This window comes from Pleurodeles waltl, chromosome 5 (assembly GCF_031143425.1).
Source record: "Pleurodeles waltl isolate 20211129_DDA chromosome 5, aPleWal1.hap1.20221129, whole genome shotgun sequence".
Taxonomy (NCBI): domain Eukaryota; kingdom Metazoa; phylum Chordata; class Amphibia; order Caudata; family Salamandridae; genus Pleurodeles; species Pleurodeles waltl.
The window spans coordinates 818,463,315-818,481,404 of NC_090444.1; the positions used below are offsets into that span (position 1 = coordinate 818,463,315).

Genomic DNA, 18,090 nt, shown 5'->3' on the forward strand with positions numbered 1-18,090 from the left:
TTGAGGAACTAAAGAAAAGGTGGTATGACCTGCGCTCCCGGACCAAGGAGAGGGTGGCAGAGCGGCTCCGGGAGATGGGGGCACTGGAGGGGGACCATCAACCATACCACCACCCACACCCTTGGAGGAAAGAGTGGAGGAGACCCCGGAGCCAGAGGCAGTGTCTGGGATAGGAGAGCTGGACACGTCAGCGCCAGGACCATCAACCAGTGAGACATGCATGTACACCCATATCTGCCATACCCCCACCCACCTAGTACACAGCAGCATGCACAACCAAAATAGCTCCATTTCAGAGAAGCAACCACCTGCATGGTGCATTATGGGCAATGTAGTCAAGTAGGCAGTTGATAGGCAACAGTTTATTAGGAAGCAGATAACAGATGGTAGATACTGACAGTGTGTTCCCTATGTCCCACAGGTCTCCCACACGACACCACCTCCAGCCACAGCGTCTAGGGGCCACAGGTCAGCCACCAGCCAGCACAGGACCCAGGACCAGCCACACAGGGACCTGCACCACCCAAACACAGTCCCCTCCTGATACACTAGTGGCCATACTGGAGAGTGAGCCAGCACCCGGTCCCAGCCACAGTGCCAGTGTAGAGGACACGGAACCTCCACTGCATCACAGGCGACGTTTCAATGTCCCTCCAGTGCCACAGGGTGAAGTAGGGGACGCCTCCATGTCCGCTGCCGAGACTGCACTCCTACATGGTCAGCGCCTGCAGACAAGGGAGATAAGAATTATTTCAGGGGCCATGCGGCGCATGGAACGCAACCAAACCACAGGGCTGCAACAGGTCCACACTGAGCTGCAACAGCTAAACACCCATGTTGGTGACCTTGCGCTCTCAATTAGACAACTGGTGTCAGAACTTGTCACCGAGCTCATCCACCACCTGGACCGCATGGCTGCCTCCATCGTCCGGCTAGCTGTTAACACCACTGGGCTGTCACGGCGCACGGTCAGCCTCCAGGTGGACATGGGCCACTTTGCCAGCGATGTGGCACGTGGGCTGGGACGTATTAGCCACGCAGTTGATCTTATGGAGGCATGACAGGTGGCTAGGGGCACGGCAGACACGCCGCAGGACAGTGAGGAGGGCTCTACCATTAGCAGTGTCTCAGCCACAGACACCAGGGTGTTGCGCAGTGGTAGCGCACGGCAGGGCACTGCAGACGCACCAGGAACCAGCCATGCTGGGCGAGCACGGCGCAGGGTGTGAGCTACGCACTGTCATAGACTGGAGGCACATGAGGTTAATGTGTCCTCATAGCAGGTGAACTTTTACAGCCCCTGATCTGTAGTTTGTGTAAATAGTTTTTTGGTGCACATTATTAAAGTTCTTGTTTGTTCCACTTCACACCTGGACTCTTTGTTTGTGACATTCGTGTGTGTGGTGACAGCACATACCTTCCAAAGTATTGGTTTGCAATGTGGTCTCGTCTCTGTCTGCCTTGATTTGCAATGCTTCTATCTCCATGATGACGATGTGGTAGCTCTTGCTCGTCATCCTCCGAATCTGGGTCTTCTGGGGTGAGAGGTAGCCCACGTCTGGTGGCAATGTTGTGCAGTATTGCGCATGAGCCAACGATCTTGAATGCTGCTATTGGGGCATACTGGAGGGCACCTCCACTTCTGTGGAGGCATCTTAATCTTGCCTTCAACAGTCCAAAGGTCCTCTCTATGATATTTCAGGTCCTCCTATGTGCACTGTTGTATCGCCTCTCTGTCTCATTGCTGGGTGTTAAGTACGGGGTAAGTATCCATGGTCGTAGGGCATATGCACTGACACCTGTTTGGCACAAAATATACAATGTTAGCTGGGCATAGATGGGTTCCACATTGACCTGTGTGTATGTCTGCAAGGTGTATTCAGCTATACCTAGGAGGTATCCGTCTCCAAACTCCCCACGTTCTAGGCGTTGGTGTATCCCACTGTGCCTGAAAATGTAGTGATGTGTACTCCCTGGAAATTTGGCAACCATGTCAGTGATAACATAATGGGCGTCACATACCACCTGGATGTTCAATGAGTGGGTACACTTCCGGTTGCGGAACAGATATTCCAGATTTGCAGGAGGGCATATTTGTATATGTGTCCCGTTGACACACCCTATGACATGGGGGAAGCTGGCAGTCCTGTAGAATTCCAACTTGGTGCTGTTGATTTCTGCCTCATTCCTGGGTAGGTATATGTATCTGGACATGTGTGTGAGTATGGCATCTAGGAATGCTCTGAAGAACCGTGAGAGTGCACTTTGGGATACCCCACCTGCCACGGCAATGACCCCGAGGCCAAGAGGTGCAGTGAGCATAGCACTTGCACGTGTAGGGATGGCGCTGCCGCGCACAGTCTAGCGTTGAAGCTGCGGATTGAGTAGATCTATTAAATCTAGTATTGCTGCACTGCTCAGTCTGTATTTATCATATATATCCTCCTCAGTTTGTTGGAATAGTGTGTGTCTGGTTCTGTATATCTTCTCCTGTGTCTGGCTCCTCCTCCTCATCTGCTGTGCGGCGTGGGCTCTCCTCCTCCTTGCTATCACATATATCTCCGCCATCTTGAGTTACCCAGGTGCCTTCTGGGTCCTCTTTTATACTTTGGTTATGGTTACCACCTGCTCTGAGTTAGTGGTAAATTGGAAGTGCAAAATGGGCTTTTTGCGACTAGTCGCAATTTGAGTGTGGCTATTGCATATGGTTTGCGACTCGCAAATAGCGACTTCCTATTTGTGGGTCGCAAAATGGGGTTGCTATTTTTGCGAGTCGGTAATGGCTCGCGTCGCATTTTGCGATTCGGAAATGGGATTTTTGCATCCCATTTCCGATTTTGCAGGGTCACAAATTGCGATTCGGGCCATTTGCGACTCACAAAAGTTTGCTACATCTGGCCCAAGATGCCATGTCTACTCATGCAGATAAGCACCTGTCCACCTGGTCACTAAATGTAAATGGCCTGACGCATTATAGGAGACGCATATCTTGTTGGCTTGAATCAGCAAAGCCAAAAAGAGACTGGGTGGGCAGAGTTTATTTCTCCACTATCACAATGACTGCAACACACCAGTTGCAGTGCATGACTCCAACTGACAGACAAAATAGAGGCTCAATCCTTTTCCATAAGAGACTTGCTGCATACGTGCAAAAGACCTGTGCCAACAGCATGGGCTGCTTTGTTTTCATGTAAATAAAAGTAATGTACACAGATATCATCCTAAGCTCTATTTATGCCCTGGCCAGGGCTAAATGTGAATGGCTCTCAAAGTTAAACAGGCTAATCACAGAATTTGGCAAGTACAAAATAATAATTGGAGGGGGTTGGATTATGGCCTAGATCCCCTTCTTGATAAAAGCAACTTTCAATGCTGCACAGATACCAACAACAGGGACGTCCTCAAATACATCATAGCAGACCATGTGCTGCTAGATCCATGGCTTCTGCTGCACCTGATGCAAAAGGTCTTCACCTACCTTTCTCCAGCACATGCCTCCAAATCCAGAATTTAGTTTTTGCTGCTCAATTCTTTGACCTTTCCCCAAGGTTAGCTCTTGAAAGATCACAGTGAGTAGCATCTCTGGCCATGCGCCTGTTTGCCTCACACTCGATCTTCCACTACATGCCCTGTAGCCTGTACATGGAGACTGAATCTTTTAAAACTGAAGTATTCTGATGTTAAAGAGAAACTTTTTTGACTTACTCCATACATACCTGGAAAGTAATGATCCCACTGTGGACTTCCCTCAATTGTTATAGGCTGCAGGCAAGATCTACTTTCAAGGCATGCTTATGATGCACTCCTGTATTGCACGCAAGATGACGATGGCTCGACAAAACAATCTGGGATCTGAAATTTGCCTGCTTCAAACTACATTCCATAACATGCCCACTCCTGCTCTCCTACACTTACTGACAAAGAAATGTTTAAGTTCATTACCCTTCTAACGCTTGGCACCAAAAAGACCCTCACTGGACATTGACACAAGTCATAGTGACAAAGGGGTGATAGCAGGGCAACTCCTTGCATAACATTTGAGACAGAGAGGCCTGAGTGGCAGTAGCTACCATCCGTGAGCCACTTGTATCACATCCATGTAACATTCTGGCTGAATGTACATACTTCTTTACAATTCTCTACACTACCTCCTTCCCATCCACAATCACCAATGAGACCACCTTTGTCAGTGACATCACATTGCCCAAACTGCTGCAGCGTCTCCAAGATGAACCAGACCTAGACATAATGGAGGAGGTAATTGTGGAGGCTATAAAGTCCATGGTGACAGGGAAGTCTCCTGAAGAAGATTGCCTCCTGATAGAATTCTATAATGGCACTCAATAGCAGATGGTACCAATACTATCATGAATATACTGAGAAGCACAATAAACTGGATCGTTGCATGTTGAATTCAACAGGGCTCCAATTTCCTTGATTCCCAAGTTTGGGAAGGACATGCCATCTTGGCTAGTTGTAGACAAACTTCCCTGGTTAGCTGAAACACGAAAATACTTGCTAAGGTTGTGGCAATGCAGCTTGACAGAGTGTTACACCTTCTGATTTGTGAAAACCAAGATGGGTTTTTCCTGCACCGTTCATTGTAAAACACATGCACTCCCTACTCCATCTCCTCATTTTGATAAAGCAACCCAAGGATGAGAATCTTTTACTCTCACTGGATGCTGAAAAGACATTCCTCTTTTGAACCGTGAAACGTTTTGGCCTTGGTGGATCTTTCCTTCAGATGGTCCAATTCTCTACACAGGCCACATGGCACAGATCACCTGTAACAGGGCTGACTCTTGTCCCCTCTACTCTTCTTCCTCACCTTGGAGCCATTAGCCGTAGCTATATGATTTATGCCAGCCACTAAGGGGGTAGTGACAATGGCTGGAAAATGTAAAATACTGCTTTATGCAGATGATATATTGCTAACACTGGCTCAACCAACATTGATGATCCCAGCACTGATCTGCATTGCCTCTGAATTCTCATCTTTGTCTGGATGCAGAATAAATTGGAACAAGTTGGAGGCCATGTCTATGACCCCTTCCACAATCCATCAAGTACTGGGCGCTGTCCAAGTGAAATGGATACCATCAGGTCTCAAGTATTTAGGAATACTTGTCAATGGTGATTGCTCCTCTATGACCCAAGATAATGTCTTGTCTCTACTTGAAAAAAACAAAAAACTGGAGCAGACAATACCAAATGAAAGCCCCTACAACTCTCCTCTTGGGGCAGTATTCAATCAGTCAAGATGGTGATAACTTCACATTTTGATTATGCGTTTGGCATGCTGCCACACAAGATTCCCCTTAACACCCTCAAATTGATTAATTCGTTGACATAGATACTTTTATGGGGCCAAACACCGCCTAGAGTGGCCGTGAAAAGAAAATGCTATGCTGCTACCACTTCTGGTGGGCTATGCGGACCACACATGCAAACCTATTATAGAATGACCCACATCTCACAAACAACTACCATCTAAAACCCTGTAAAAAGGTGCCATTCTCAGCCAGGCTACAGCAACAGCTCCATAATAGCATTAAAGGCACCACACCTTTCTACAAGGGCCACAAAGCTTTGTTTGTCTCGCTCCTCACCTACAAAGTGCTGGGGGAAGATAGCTTCCTCCACTCAAATACACCACCGTGGCCGAATATGGCCCTGATGATCTACAATTATTCCTTCCATTGGCAGGACTGGGGTGACAAGGGGATTAAAAAACACTGGACCATGATATAGAAAGTGACAAAGTAAAACTGTTCAATGAACTGCAAACTGAAGTCCACCTGCTCACACACCGGGTGGCAATATTTTAGAAATCATTTAGTTCTGCTGTTGCGTGACCTATTGGGGTCACATCCAGTGCACGCTTAAGGACTTAAGCGGAGCCGTGTTCCACCCTTCTCCGGAATTGGTAATATTCTGTAACATAAAAGGTATCCTGGGACTCAATAGCCACAACAAATGCTGGTTTGATTCAGCTCTGGCAACAGTAAAACTGTGACTTCTCCACCAATAGAAAATGCCCACTCTCCTCACACATGCAGACTGGGTGGATGGCATGGCCCTAATGGCAGCCCACGAACAATTGATATATAAACTGAATGATCAGGTTCAGAATATGTGGGGTACGTTCCTCATTTGACTTTTCTACTACTGCACTTACTCCTTGATGGTGACCTTCTTGCCTTAGTTCCATTCGAGCAGCCTTGTGGTAAGATCCCCCCAGTGAATGACCTGTATCTTTCTGATTGGGATAATACCACCACTTCTGAAGGGATACGCCCCTTTCTATGTAATGCATATTGAATTTCGTAAAACAGTGGTATAATGTTTTACACAATGCACTAACTACCAAGAACATCAAATAGTGCAAGTCAAAACTATTCTGTGATCTGCCCTCAGGAAATGTGGAGTAGAGGAAATCAAAACTCTGCAGATTTGGTATTTTCAGCATTGACTCGAAATTCAGCAACACTCTCTAAAGAAAAAGTTTAGACACTTGCACTTTTAAATAGTTTTTACAGATCAAACAGCCGTAGAAAAGATGCATTTTTTATCCTCATTTACCTATGATAGCTACGAAGCACCTCAATGGAAGAGTTGTGCTACAAAATACATAACATAACTAATAAGGTTAACCTCCGTCTGAGATGAAAACAAGTGGAGTGCCATTTCAGGCCGCCCTCGGAGAAAGATAAAGCTGCACAGGATCTGGAAGAAACATTTAAGTATTGATCACTCGTATGACAACTGACTTAATGTGGTAAAATTCCAAGTTCTAAATACCAAGGGGCATATTTAAGAGCCATGCCAATGCCACATTAGCGTAATTTGTTTTATGCTAATGTGGCGTTAGAAGGCCAAAAGCGCTGTGCCATATTTACAACATGGTGCAATGCATACATTGCACCAATTTGTAACACTTTGCGCTACATTATTCCAGCGTCAGGCATAATGTATGCAAAGGGGGCGTGTCCCCGTTATAGGGGGGCCAAAAAAATGGTGCAAGCAAATCGAAGTGATTTTCTTGCGCCATTTTTTTCGGCACTTTTAACACTTGCTCAGAGCAGGCTTTAGAAGGAGGCTTCTATTGGTTACAATGGGCCTCCGGGTGCTTTGCAGGATAAGCGTCAGAATTTTTTACGCTAAATCTGCAAAGCTCCGGACTAGCGTCAAATATTCTGACGCTAGTCCCAGAACTACCGACATGATGTTTTGCATTTTAAATACGGCTCATACATGGTGTCGTTAAGGGGGGTGCTAAGGGGTGCAGGAAAAGTGGCACTACACTGAGTGCCGTGCCATTATTCTTAAATATGCCTCAAAGTTCTAAATGCAGCTGAAGTTTAGCAGGCATTATTTATAATAGTTTTTTTAGGCACACAAAAGGAATGATTCCATGGGGAATATTTAAGAGCCCCTAGCACCATCTACTGACACATTTGCATCATTTTTTTTTACGCTAATGTTTCGGTAGATGGCCCACATCCTCGCTCCATACTTACAAAGTGGCGCACTGCGTGCATTGCGCCACTTTGTAACACTTTGTAACTCTTTGCGCTACATTATGCCTGTGCCAGGCATAACCTATGCAAAGCGGTTGTTCCCCTGTTAGAGAGGCGGATAAAATGGGGCAAAGAAATCTAACAGACTTCTTTGCGTCATTTTGTTTGGCACTTTTAATGCCTCCTCAGAGCAGGCATTAAAACAGGGCATGACATTGTTTTCAATGGGCCCCTATGTACTGTTCAGGGTTAGCAGGTGCTAACCCTGAACAGTACATCAATAGCGTCAGAAAATCTGACTCTATTGCCCCCTACTCTATGCCATGGTGTGGCGTATTATAAATACAGCGCACACATGGTGGCGGTAGGGGGGGGGCGCAAGAGGCTGCAAGAAAAGTGGCGTTACATGTAATGTAGTGCCACTTTTCTTAAATCTAATCCCATGCTTCTTGTATGACTTTACAAAGCTAGCAAATGTTAATATTTACCCAGTGAAGGTATGCAAGCGGATGTCAAGCAGCAGCCAAAAGACAACGCCATTCTGTGTTTGCTCTTTCGCTCTGACATATGGCATGTAGTTCAATATTATTCATTTTAATTTCTTTCTTAAAAAATGCTAAAGTATGTGTTGCTTATTTGGTTTATTCAGATACAAACCCAGAACACTCTTGCAACATGCCATAACTAAAACAGTTAAAAGGCCAATGAAGCATAAATACAATTGTCATCAAGAAATAGCCACAGCATGCATAGAAAAATCACTAATTAATAATCTGATGTATTTACAATTTCTGAAATTACATTCGAGTCTGCTTAACAGCAGTTGAAAAACGTGGACGTTGCAACGATTCAAGAAGTAATATCAGTGGAGCAGCTCAGAACACAGGCATCACTTACTGATCTGCGCACACATATGTATAGGTCTAGGAGTAAATGCGTGCGGTACAGAGGGAAAATGAGGAATTCGTGCGAGTGAAAGGGAAAGGTTAAGGGAGGCGTAAGAAAAAGTTAAGCATGTACTTTTATTAATTTTCCTAAACTCTGCTATAGGGAGGTCTCCGCCCCGAAAACGAAGGTCTCTGCCAAGTGTGCAGAATTTTGAATAAGCTCGTAAAGTCAATACTGGTAGTAACTTTGCAGTTGTATTTGACATCTGTACAGATTTTATTGACCTATTTCAGGACGTGGGCACATGTAAGCATGCACTTATGAATAGCCAGCAGTGATCCTCTGTTTGGTAATAGGTTGTGTATGACATAACGCATATTCGTCGTAGGTACAAATGAATAACAAATAAATAACATATTACCTGCTCTCGTATTTGTGAACTGCTGAGCCAATAGATGCCTCATGTGCGTCCCAAAGGTAGTGTAGCAATGTGTCAACAACAGATGAACCATCAGATACCGGTGTGATTGACATTAATTTCTGAAACAAAACACATCATTCACATTATTTCATTATATGTTGAATGCATGATAAACAAGATGTTTTTACTTACATTTCTGTTATATAGAACATGTGAACATTGCAATAAATTGTGATTTGGGTAAAGGGGCATATAATTATAAAGTGTTTTTGTAAACGTGTGAGAAGCACTAGCTTTGCTGTCTGCGACTGTTGATTTAGATGTCAATAAGATATACAGTGTGTGTGTTCTTATTCTATTCACCCTATTATGTTAAATGCATGATGTGTTATAGTTCAACAGTCTTCTGTGTTTTAAATGCACTATTTCTGCTATGGAACCACGTTTTCTAGAATGAGGATTGGAACTCCTACAGTGAAAAAGTCAGAGCACTTATGGGACTAGATAATATGGTACAAATTTAACTCGCCTAAATGCACAGTTGAAAAGCTTAAAATATTATTCTGGAGTGGATGGCGGAACCATCCAGATTTTAAATTCGTATCTTATTTTACAGTTTTAGCATAGTATTAACTACATGCCATATGTTTTGCAGCACTCTGCCCCAATCAATATGATGTTAAGATTTCTCTGACATACAGATATCATCCATCGTAAATCTTTTTTCTTGACGAATACTGTTTTTTGGATAAATAAATCCATTCATCCCACACCCTCCACTCCACAGCTTGGCATCGTTCTTTTATAATGAATTGCATTCAACAAATTTTAGTTCATGTCACTTCAAGTCACATTGTCAGACACAATCAATCCTTATGATATATCAGCTCTCTATTCTGATGGGGCATTTATACCTAGTCAATGAGCTCCATATAACAACAAATTTATGATTTGCCCACCAATGAAGTGTATAATTTGACCTGTAAGGATAGTGCCCCAAACCTTATTAACTAGCTTTCAATTATTTGGTACTTTGATTGAGGGGATTGCATCACATACGGGCTTCATAGTGGAGGGATTATAATTTCAGTATCAGAAGCTCAAGTTAGAGTATGAGTTATCGTATTGAGTAGCCAAAAATACATCCTTTTTTTTAAACATACTTGCCCACTATATAAACCCAAGCCCTACTGGCTCTAGGCTCTCCTATATTTCTCTGAAACAGTAGATGACGTTTTTTAGTCTGGCATGTGCATAATACCTAATTCAGAGTGGATACAGTAGTTTCTGCCATTGACAAAGAGACTGATGTAGAGTTTGACAACAAGGTACTCCATCACAAATGTCACACCCTTGGTCTGCCATGCTTGATTCTGAGTCAGCCGGACCATCACATTTCTGACATTGCTGCCCCTGCTGGCTCTGCCATCAAAAAACTTACTCTGACAGCCTGACAGAGTGGGAGCTGTCTGAATAAGGATGTGAGAAATTGGGTAATTGGTTGAAGGAGGTGAAAACCTATTCAAGCAACCACAATACTTGTCAGGGTGAACCCCAAAAAGTCACTAAATGTTTGGTTCAGATGAAGCTGTCTGCTCGCGTCACCCAGCATTGGTTACGATGAGGCTTGAAGCTGTGCGGCAAGGCTTTGAGTAAACCTTTAGTTAGGCCAGTAGGAGCCCTCTGTGATGCCAGCCAAGGGCTCAGGACCTGGGGAAGCACCAACTGGGGTTCAGGAACTCATTCCATCAAAGGCCAGCAAAGGCCAGCAGGGCTCAGGCAGGCCCAGTTGTACATCCTGGCAGGTCCAGTTGCAGCCAGTCAGCTGGACAGTTTTAGGGAGGACTCTGGTGCTTGTTGTGCCCCTGTAGCTCAGAACAAGAAATTGGTCAGCTGACCCTTTGAGTCACTCAGCCTGGGATGAAGGAAGCAGGTCTAATCTTCCTTCTGAGAGGGCGGGGCAGGTCACAGGCAGCAGGACAGTCCTCTGGCAGCAGGGTAGTCCTTCTTCTGTAGTATCCACAGGTCCATGAGTGTACTAAAGAGGTGTTTTAAGGGTCCGATATTTATACCTGGTGCTGGCTTTGAAGTGGGAAAAGTTTCTAGAGATTCTGCCCACAAATGTGTTTTTGAATTTTCTTCCTCCCTGTACTGGTCCAAGAATGTCTGAATCACAATGGTCTAGTGTAAAGTTCGTTGTGTATGTGCTGAGGCAGCCCATTTGAAGTGCAAGTGTGAAAGATGACAGCTCTGCTCCTCCCATATATTGAGCAAGGCCCATCAGGCCAACACATGGGCCCCAACTTACAGAAAAGTGCGACAGAATTTGTAGCACCACGCTGCACCAGTTTTGAAAAGCAGGGATGTGCCGTATTAACAAAAATATGGCAAACCCCTGTGTTTCCCTCTGTGCCGGTGCTAAATGTAGCTGCCAGCGCCAACGCAGGCATCCTTGCACGACAGTGCAAGGGTGTCTGCATTGAGGGGAGTGATTGTTTAGGTGCAGGAATGTGTCCCTTCCTGCACATTCACAATCTACAATGGCGATTTGGCACTTCTATATAGAAGTACCAAACCATCATTCTCGAATGATTGTTAATGTGCAGGAAGGGACACCTTCCTGCACATAAACAATCTTTCATGGCCTTTTGCTCTTTCCATGTGTGCTGTAGAATGCACACACAGAAAAAGGCAAATCGAGGAGGAATAAAAGTATTCCTCCTCGTTGGGCCATGCTAACACCACCCTGGGGTGACATAAGTTTTTGGCACTGCCACAAATTTACGATCTCTTGTAAATCTTGAGCAGCATCAAAAACAATGGGTGTTGTGATGGAATGTCCACAGCAACACACATTGCATGCCGCTCTGCCACAGAAAACTGCATGGAGGGGCCCATATTTACAAGGAGACGTTAAGCCAACAGCCAACTACACCCAGTTATGTGACCCAGGATACTGGCTGTAGGCGATAAATGGTGAGGTCAATAAAATGACAGGTTTAGAAAAGTGGAATTTTTAGGTTTGTGACTTAAACTCCAACTTTACCATTCAATTACAATTATTTAGAGACTAACGAAGGGATGGTGACATGGCATGATTTAGTAGGTAACATAGTTATAAGTGGTCTTATTAGATGCTGCTTATCCAAGACAATAAAAATTAGTTCCGTTTTTGTTGACTTAAATCCGCTTTTTAAATTTACTTGCGATAATTGCTACTGATGAAAGAGTTAAAACAAATAGGTTATTTCATCAGATCGTAAATAATACGTCCTCACATTGCATTTCTATTAGTATTGATAGGGTAGCAAGTTTAACCTGAGTCTATCCTTCCTTCAGCCTTTGTTTAAAATCCCTGTACTTCAATCGAAGAAAATGCATTATTCTACCCTTCAGTTTCTTCACTGTCACTCAAAATCCGAAATATTTTAGTGAAGCTGGCCCTCATCATGGGCAGTTCCTTCTTTGAAGCATTAGGGTGTTGCTGCTCATCCTGCAGTGAAGGTTCCATGCAATATTATTAATTTTAAAAAGCCAATTGAGTTTTGTAATTTATGCTGTGATGCATGATCCAGCGTAGCTGGTGCTGTGTTGCTCATGTGTTCTGGGCTAGGGAGGGTGTGGCCAAACCTTTTGATTCGCAGCCGCAGATAAGTGGGAGTTTTGGGTTGGACAGGCCTCTTACAGTGGCCAACCCGACGTGCACACTTTAGCCCTCTTAACTAGGTGTGGGTGGAGTTCACAGAGTTATACTCTGTGGAATTCCATGGAGTTAGCTAAAAACTGTGAAATTCTGAGGAGTTCAGGATGTGGTGGAATGGCACCTGGCCAGCCTGCACATATGCAAATAAATAATGTCAAAGCCCAGTGCCCCTGCACCTCATGCCCATAGACAAGACCCTTGTCTCGGTTTCTCGTCTATGGGCATGGGGCGGGGGCACTGGGCCTGGAGCGCAGAGTGCCAAAAACTCTGTTAACTCCTCCAGTGGTGCAGAGCTCACCACCCACCCGTACTCTTAATCTAGCCCTGTTAAGGCGCTGGGGGCACATTGCACAGCTCCCGTAGTCTCCTTTGGAGTGTTGGGCTCTCCTGCTCCTGCCAATCCCTGTATTGCTCTCATGCTGTTTATTAGGAAAACAGCATGAGAGCTGTGCAAGGGTTGATTCTTATCACAGCAGTTCAAGGGGCCTTGAAGAGTTGGGTCACACCTATCATACACTTCCCTTCAAGTAAACAAGAAGTGGGTGGAAGTAGAGCAGTTTCCTGTGGCCGGCGCATATCCATGGACTCCGCTTCGTCACTCCTCAAATTGAGCAGTTCATGCACATCCTGCCGTAACTTGGGTGAGGTCGGATTCTGGGGTAGGAGTATTCGTATTCTCTTGGCACTTGCAAATTAGGAATCATTCGGGATCAGTGCATCACCTTCGTAGGACTAAGTTTCTCTTATTGCATACGCCTATTGCACATACACTCAGTTTTCAGGGAAGCTAGGTAAACACGAGCCGGGTGGCAATGCCTTTGTACTCCACTCATTGTGAGGAGCACTGAGAACGGCGAGGGGCAGCTGCTGAAGTTAGCACAGCATGAGCTGTTCCACTTATAAATATGCCACCTACTTATAAATGCAGGCACAATTCACAACATGGTTTAGTTGCTTTTCATTTACCCAGTTGTGGCCTCACCAGTGACATATAAACTGGAGTTTACGACTTACAGTGCCTGTATTTGTGAAGTTTTTGGATGTATTCATCAGCTGCGAAAGAGACAACCCGATCTGCATCGAACATCATTTCAAATTCAAGGCAGATGGGGTCATGATGAGCTCAGCACAACCCTTACTGTAAGACTCAATCATAACTTCTTTGAAGATGTCCACCAACTGAGAACAGACGTCGGGTGCGAGTTGTGTCTACCTCATGATTCAATTTTTTTAAACTTTAAGTTCATACACATATGAAGATATCCCGAGCGTACATTGTCTGAGCCGCCAGTGTAAGGTGTTCTAGACCTTGTGATAAGTTCTGAAGTGAAATACTGTATATAATCTGCCCATGTCATGCTGAACACCCTTCATTGTCAGGCAAACTTGTGCTGAGACATGTTGATCCACACACTGTGACCAATGACTACATAGTCTGGCATTGCGTGTCAAGCATGAATGAATGAAGAAATTACTAGAGCCTGCTTCGCGAGTCTCATTTGTTTGTGGGGCTAAGAAATGAAGTCAACGAACAGGCAGCACTGAGGAATACTTTAGGGGCCCTGCAATGTGCTTAAATTAAGGGTGCTCCTTTTAATAATTGTGGTGCACTTACACATTCCCCTCCCACTAACAGTAGTCAGGGTGTACAAGTGATGCAACTTGTGTAGAACCTGTGCCTAAACCAATGAGCATTCAGAATAACAAAGCAGAAGCTGTCGTGTAATGATGATGTTATATGCTGAATTAAATAGAATTTATTTATCTGTAAATAAGGGGACACACCTACAGGCACTGAAATCCTGTATAAATGACTGTGTTAATATTTTAGTCCTCTCTTTACTAGCTTGAGTCATTGGCAGGTAGCTGATCTGTAGCTGGGTCTCACAGAGTTGAATTGTTTGAATGAGTAGCTGATTCCATTTCATTTTTTCATGGTGCTCACTTACAAAATATGAGGTATAGACGCCTAGAAATCAACTTAACCTTATCTTTCGATGTGTTTAGTGCTGCGTTTCGGTCATAGTAATGTGTTTTTAATGATTCACACACTCTTGTACTCCTTGATCTGCGTTTGATTTACCAATGTGCAAGATTGCTTGAAGAGCACACTGAAGGATTAGTTTTGGGAATGGCACACTCTGTTTATGTAAATAATCAAGGACTTTGCAATATGGCTGCCATATGTTGTATTTAGAGAAACATTGAAACATTCACTGATTGTTTATGTCTGCTTTGTAAGTACGTAACTGCAATCGGACACATACTGTGAAATATCTATCTATCTATATCTATCTATCTCTCTCTCTCTCTCTCTCTCTATATATATATATAAAGTAATTGTGATATCCCGACTTTTATAGCCATCCACTGTGCAGTGCTTTGTCTTACGTTTCTCAATGTTTGGATAAAATACTTTGTGCAATAGGCACCATAACTCCAAAACAAATATGCCCATTGAACAAACCAACCCAAATTCTACATGTGCAAATGTATTCTCTCTGAAGCCTTAACGTGCTACAAAGCCTCATCAGTGGAGTAAGTGCCAATTACAATACAATGTAAATCATCCAACGCATGTCATGTTGCCTCTTAACGTTACAAAAAGTGTATTTTTTTAACATGCGGGGGCGTTTCACCTTAGTACATCAGAAAGATTACATCACTGCATATTGAGTGGTATTTATTAAAAGTAAACGTTTTTAAACATAAACTCATTAGAAACATTCAGCCTCCCCAACAATGACATTAATGAGCTAAGAAGCAAGTCAGATGTTATGTGTATCATATATGTGGCCTGGATTCTTCTTGCTTTTTCAACAAATTCTTCAACAAAATTAGCTTAAAAATGCACCATTTACTCCTTTTTATTTCACAATTTTCTCAGTAGGAACCTACCAACCACCCCCCAGTCCTCCGTTGTGTCAGTCCAGCTCACTTGCTAAGTCGAACTTGCCCCTATCTTTTTGCCCCCAGCCACCACTGGCACTCATTTGTATTTCTTCAAAATAAGTTGTAAACAAGCGTGATGCTTGAGACCCTAATTTTCTTAGAATATTAATTTGGGCTTTCTCACACATACCATTCCCACATACATGCCGCCTATCGTTTTCTCTAGGTATCGTTTACACAGTGTCTTCTTCCAGAAATCCTGGAGAGATAAACAGATTCTGCTACAGTGTGCCTTAGTGTCTTGACACGTGACACCTGAAGACACAGAGATAATGTCTTTTTGGAGAATAGTGGATTAGTTAATTTGTGTAGAACTATAACTTTTACAAAATAGCTGGCAAAAAAATACCATGAAGTAGTTTACATTTTGACAGTTATGGGCTGACTTAAAAAAACACTTGATTGCAGTCTTGTATGCAGTTGCAAAAACTTGATTTTCTGAAAAATCAAGGAATAATTTGTGCCAGGGAAGTGATTGAACAAGGTTTTTATTTCTGTGCCGAAGTTAATGGGCAAGTTGGGTTAATTTAGAGTATTTCATTAAATTCAGCTTGCTCGAGGCAAACAAAGGTCTCATTAGTTTCAATAACTGATTTGACCTCCAAACATTTACTCTTATGGTACATGAACAGAACCTTGTTCATCTCCCTGTCGTAGAGTAAAACACGGGAAGCAAAGTATTAAGGGGCTCATTCCGAGTCCGGCGGGCGGCGGGCGGCGCCACCGGCATGGGCAGTGCAGGGGCCCCCTAACAGGGCCCCAGCATGATTTTCACTGTCTGCATAGCAGACAGTGAAAATCGCGACTGGTGCAACTGCACCCGTCGCACCCCTGCAACACCGCCGGCTCCATTCGGAGCCGGCTTCTGTGTTGCAGAGCCTTTCCCGCTGGGCCGGCGGGCGCCCGCCGGCCCAGCGGGAAAGTCAGAATGGCCTCCGCGGTCTTTTGACCAAGTGAAAATCGCGACGGGTGCAACTGCACCCGTCGCACCCCTGCAACACCGCCGGCTCCATTCGGAGTCGGCTTCTGTGTTGCAGAGCCTTTCCCGCTGGGCCGGCGGGCGCCTGCCGGCCCAGCGGGAAAGTCAGAATGGCCTCCGCGGTCTTTTGACCACGGAGCGGCCAAGTGGCGGTTCCCGCCAGGCGGGCGGCACCCGCCGCCCGCCGGGGTCGGAATGACCCCCATAGTCTAGTGCACCAGTGGAGGTATAGACATCTACTAGGCAGACATTATTCCCAGTACTCTGCTGCTCTTAAAACTTATGAAATACTTGACCTTATCCGCCTACATGGAAGACTACTCCCAGAGATCCGGGAAGCCAATCAGGCGCCTCTTATGCTTTTTGACCATGCCCACGTTCTTGCATTTTAGAATTACCCGCTCTTCAACCAAAAGATGGAGATTCCTGGAGCCTTAATGAGTCCTTGCTAAGGGTCCCAGGTGTCACCATTAACAACAATAAAAATATTGCAGATAACATAAACCACAAAAACACTGGGGAAGTAAGTCCTAGCACGTATTAGGATATAATGAACAGTCCTTAGACAGCAGTTTATCGTGGAGGCAACCTGCCTCTGTAAGACGAAAGATGGTCTGAAGCTACAGATGAGGATAGATTTGAGAGAGGCTGTGAAACCCCAGAAATGCGTCCAGTTACAAAAGATGTGGAGGATTATCATGGGCCTGCGGGTCTAATATGAGTTGTTGAAATTGGTAGGGCAAACAACCTATTGACAAAACTAGACAACTATTTTTTTGAGCTAGATAACAATCTAAGTAACTGTTTGGCAAAACTCATTGGGGTGACACAAGTAAAAAGCTTGCTACATACTAGAGGTCAAAAATAGAAGTAGTACTATGTGCTTGGGGGTGGGAAAATGCCATTGCTTCTACAATTTTTGCAGTGATCTATATAATGGGAAACATACTGTGCTATAAAAAATACACAGAAGGTGCTAAAAACCTAAACCTAAAAGGTTTGCAACCAAGAAAACCAGCTGACAATTATGCCTCCTTCAGGCATATTTTCTCCTCAATTTAGAAGTAAAAATCTTTACTAGAATCACACAAACCTGGCAGCAATGTATCACCATTAAGTTAGTAGACCCCGATCAACCAGGTTTTATAATTGGAAGGCAGAATAACAACACCACCAAAAAAGCATTTTACCTCTTTGATATTGGCAGCAAGGGGGTGGAAATGTGACGTTGATCTCCTATGACTCAGAGAAGATGTTTGGGTAAATTGGGGCTTTATGGCACACAGCATGTGAACATTTGGCCTGGATGAGGGTTTTAAAGGATGGTTATTTCCCAAGAATATTGTTACTCCAAAGCATGAAGCAGAGTTAATGGCTGACTTCCAAAGTAGACACAAATGATGCAAGGCACTAGGCAGGGATGTCCTCTCTCTTCCCTCCTTTTTGCTCTCACTCTGGGACCCTCTAAACTAATGAATCCAAAGACTACATGGGCCTCTTTTACAAGAAACTGATGCACTGAAGATTTCTTGTACCTGCCTCACATCCCTTAACGATGCCATGAATGCGCTGTATTTACAATACAGAGCTCCATGGCGCACGTTTTCACAGATGCATCAGAATT

The 18,090-nt window shown here is 44.3% G+C and overlaps 1 protein-coding gene across 1 annotated transcript in view; it reads right to left on the bottom strand.

Moving 5' to 3' along the window:
• Nucleotides 1-18,090, bottom strand: part of C5H6orf58 (chromosome 5 C6orf58 homolog) — a 491,403-nt gene that overhangs the window by 182,177 nt on the left and 291,136 nt on the right. The window contains exon 4 of the mRNA XM_069236737.1: nt 8,833-8,951. Within this exon, the coding sequence (XP_069092838.1) occupies nt 8,833-8,951 (119 nt within the window). The remainder of the gene's footprint in view (nt 1-8,832; nt 8,952-18,090) is intronic.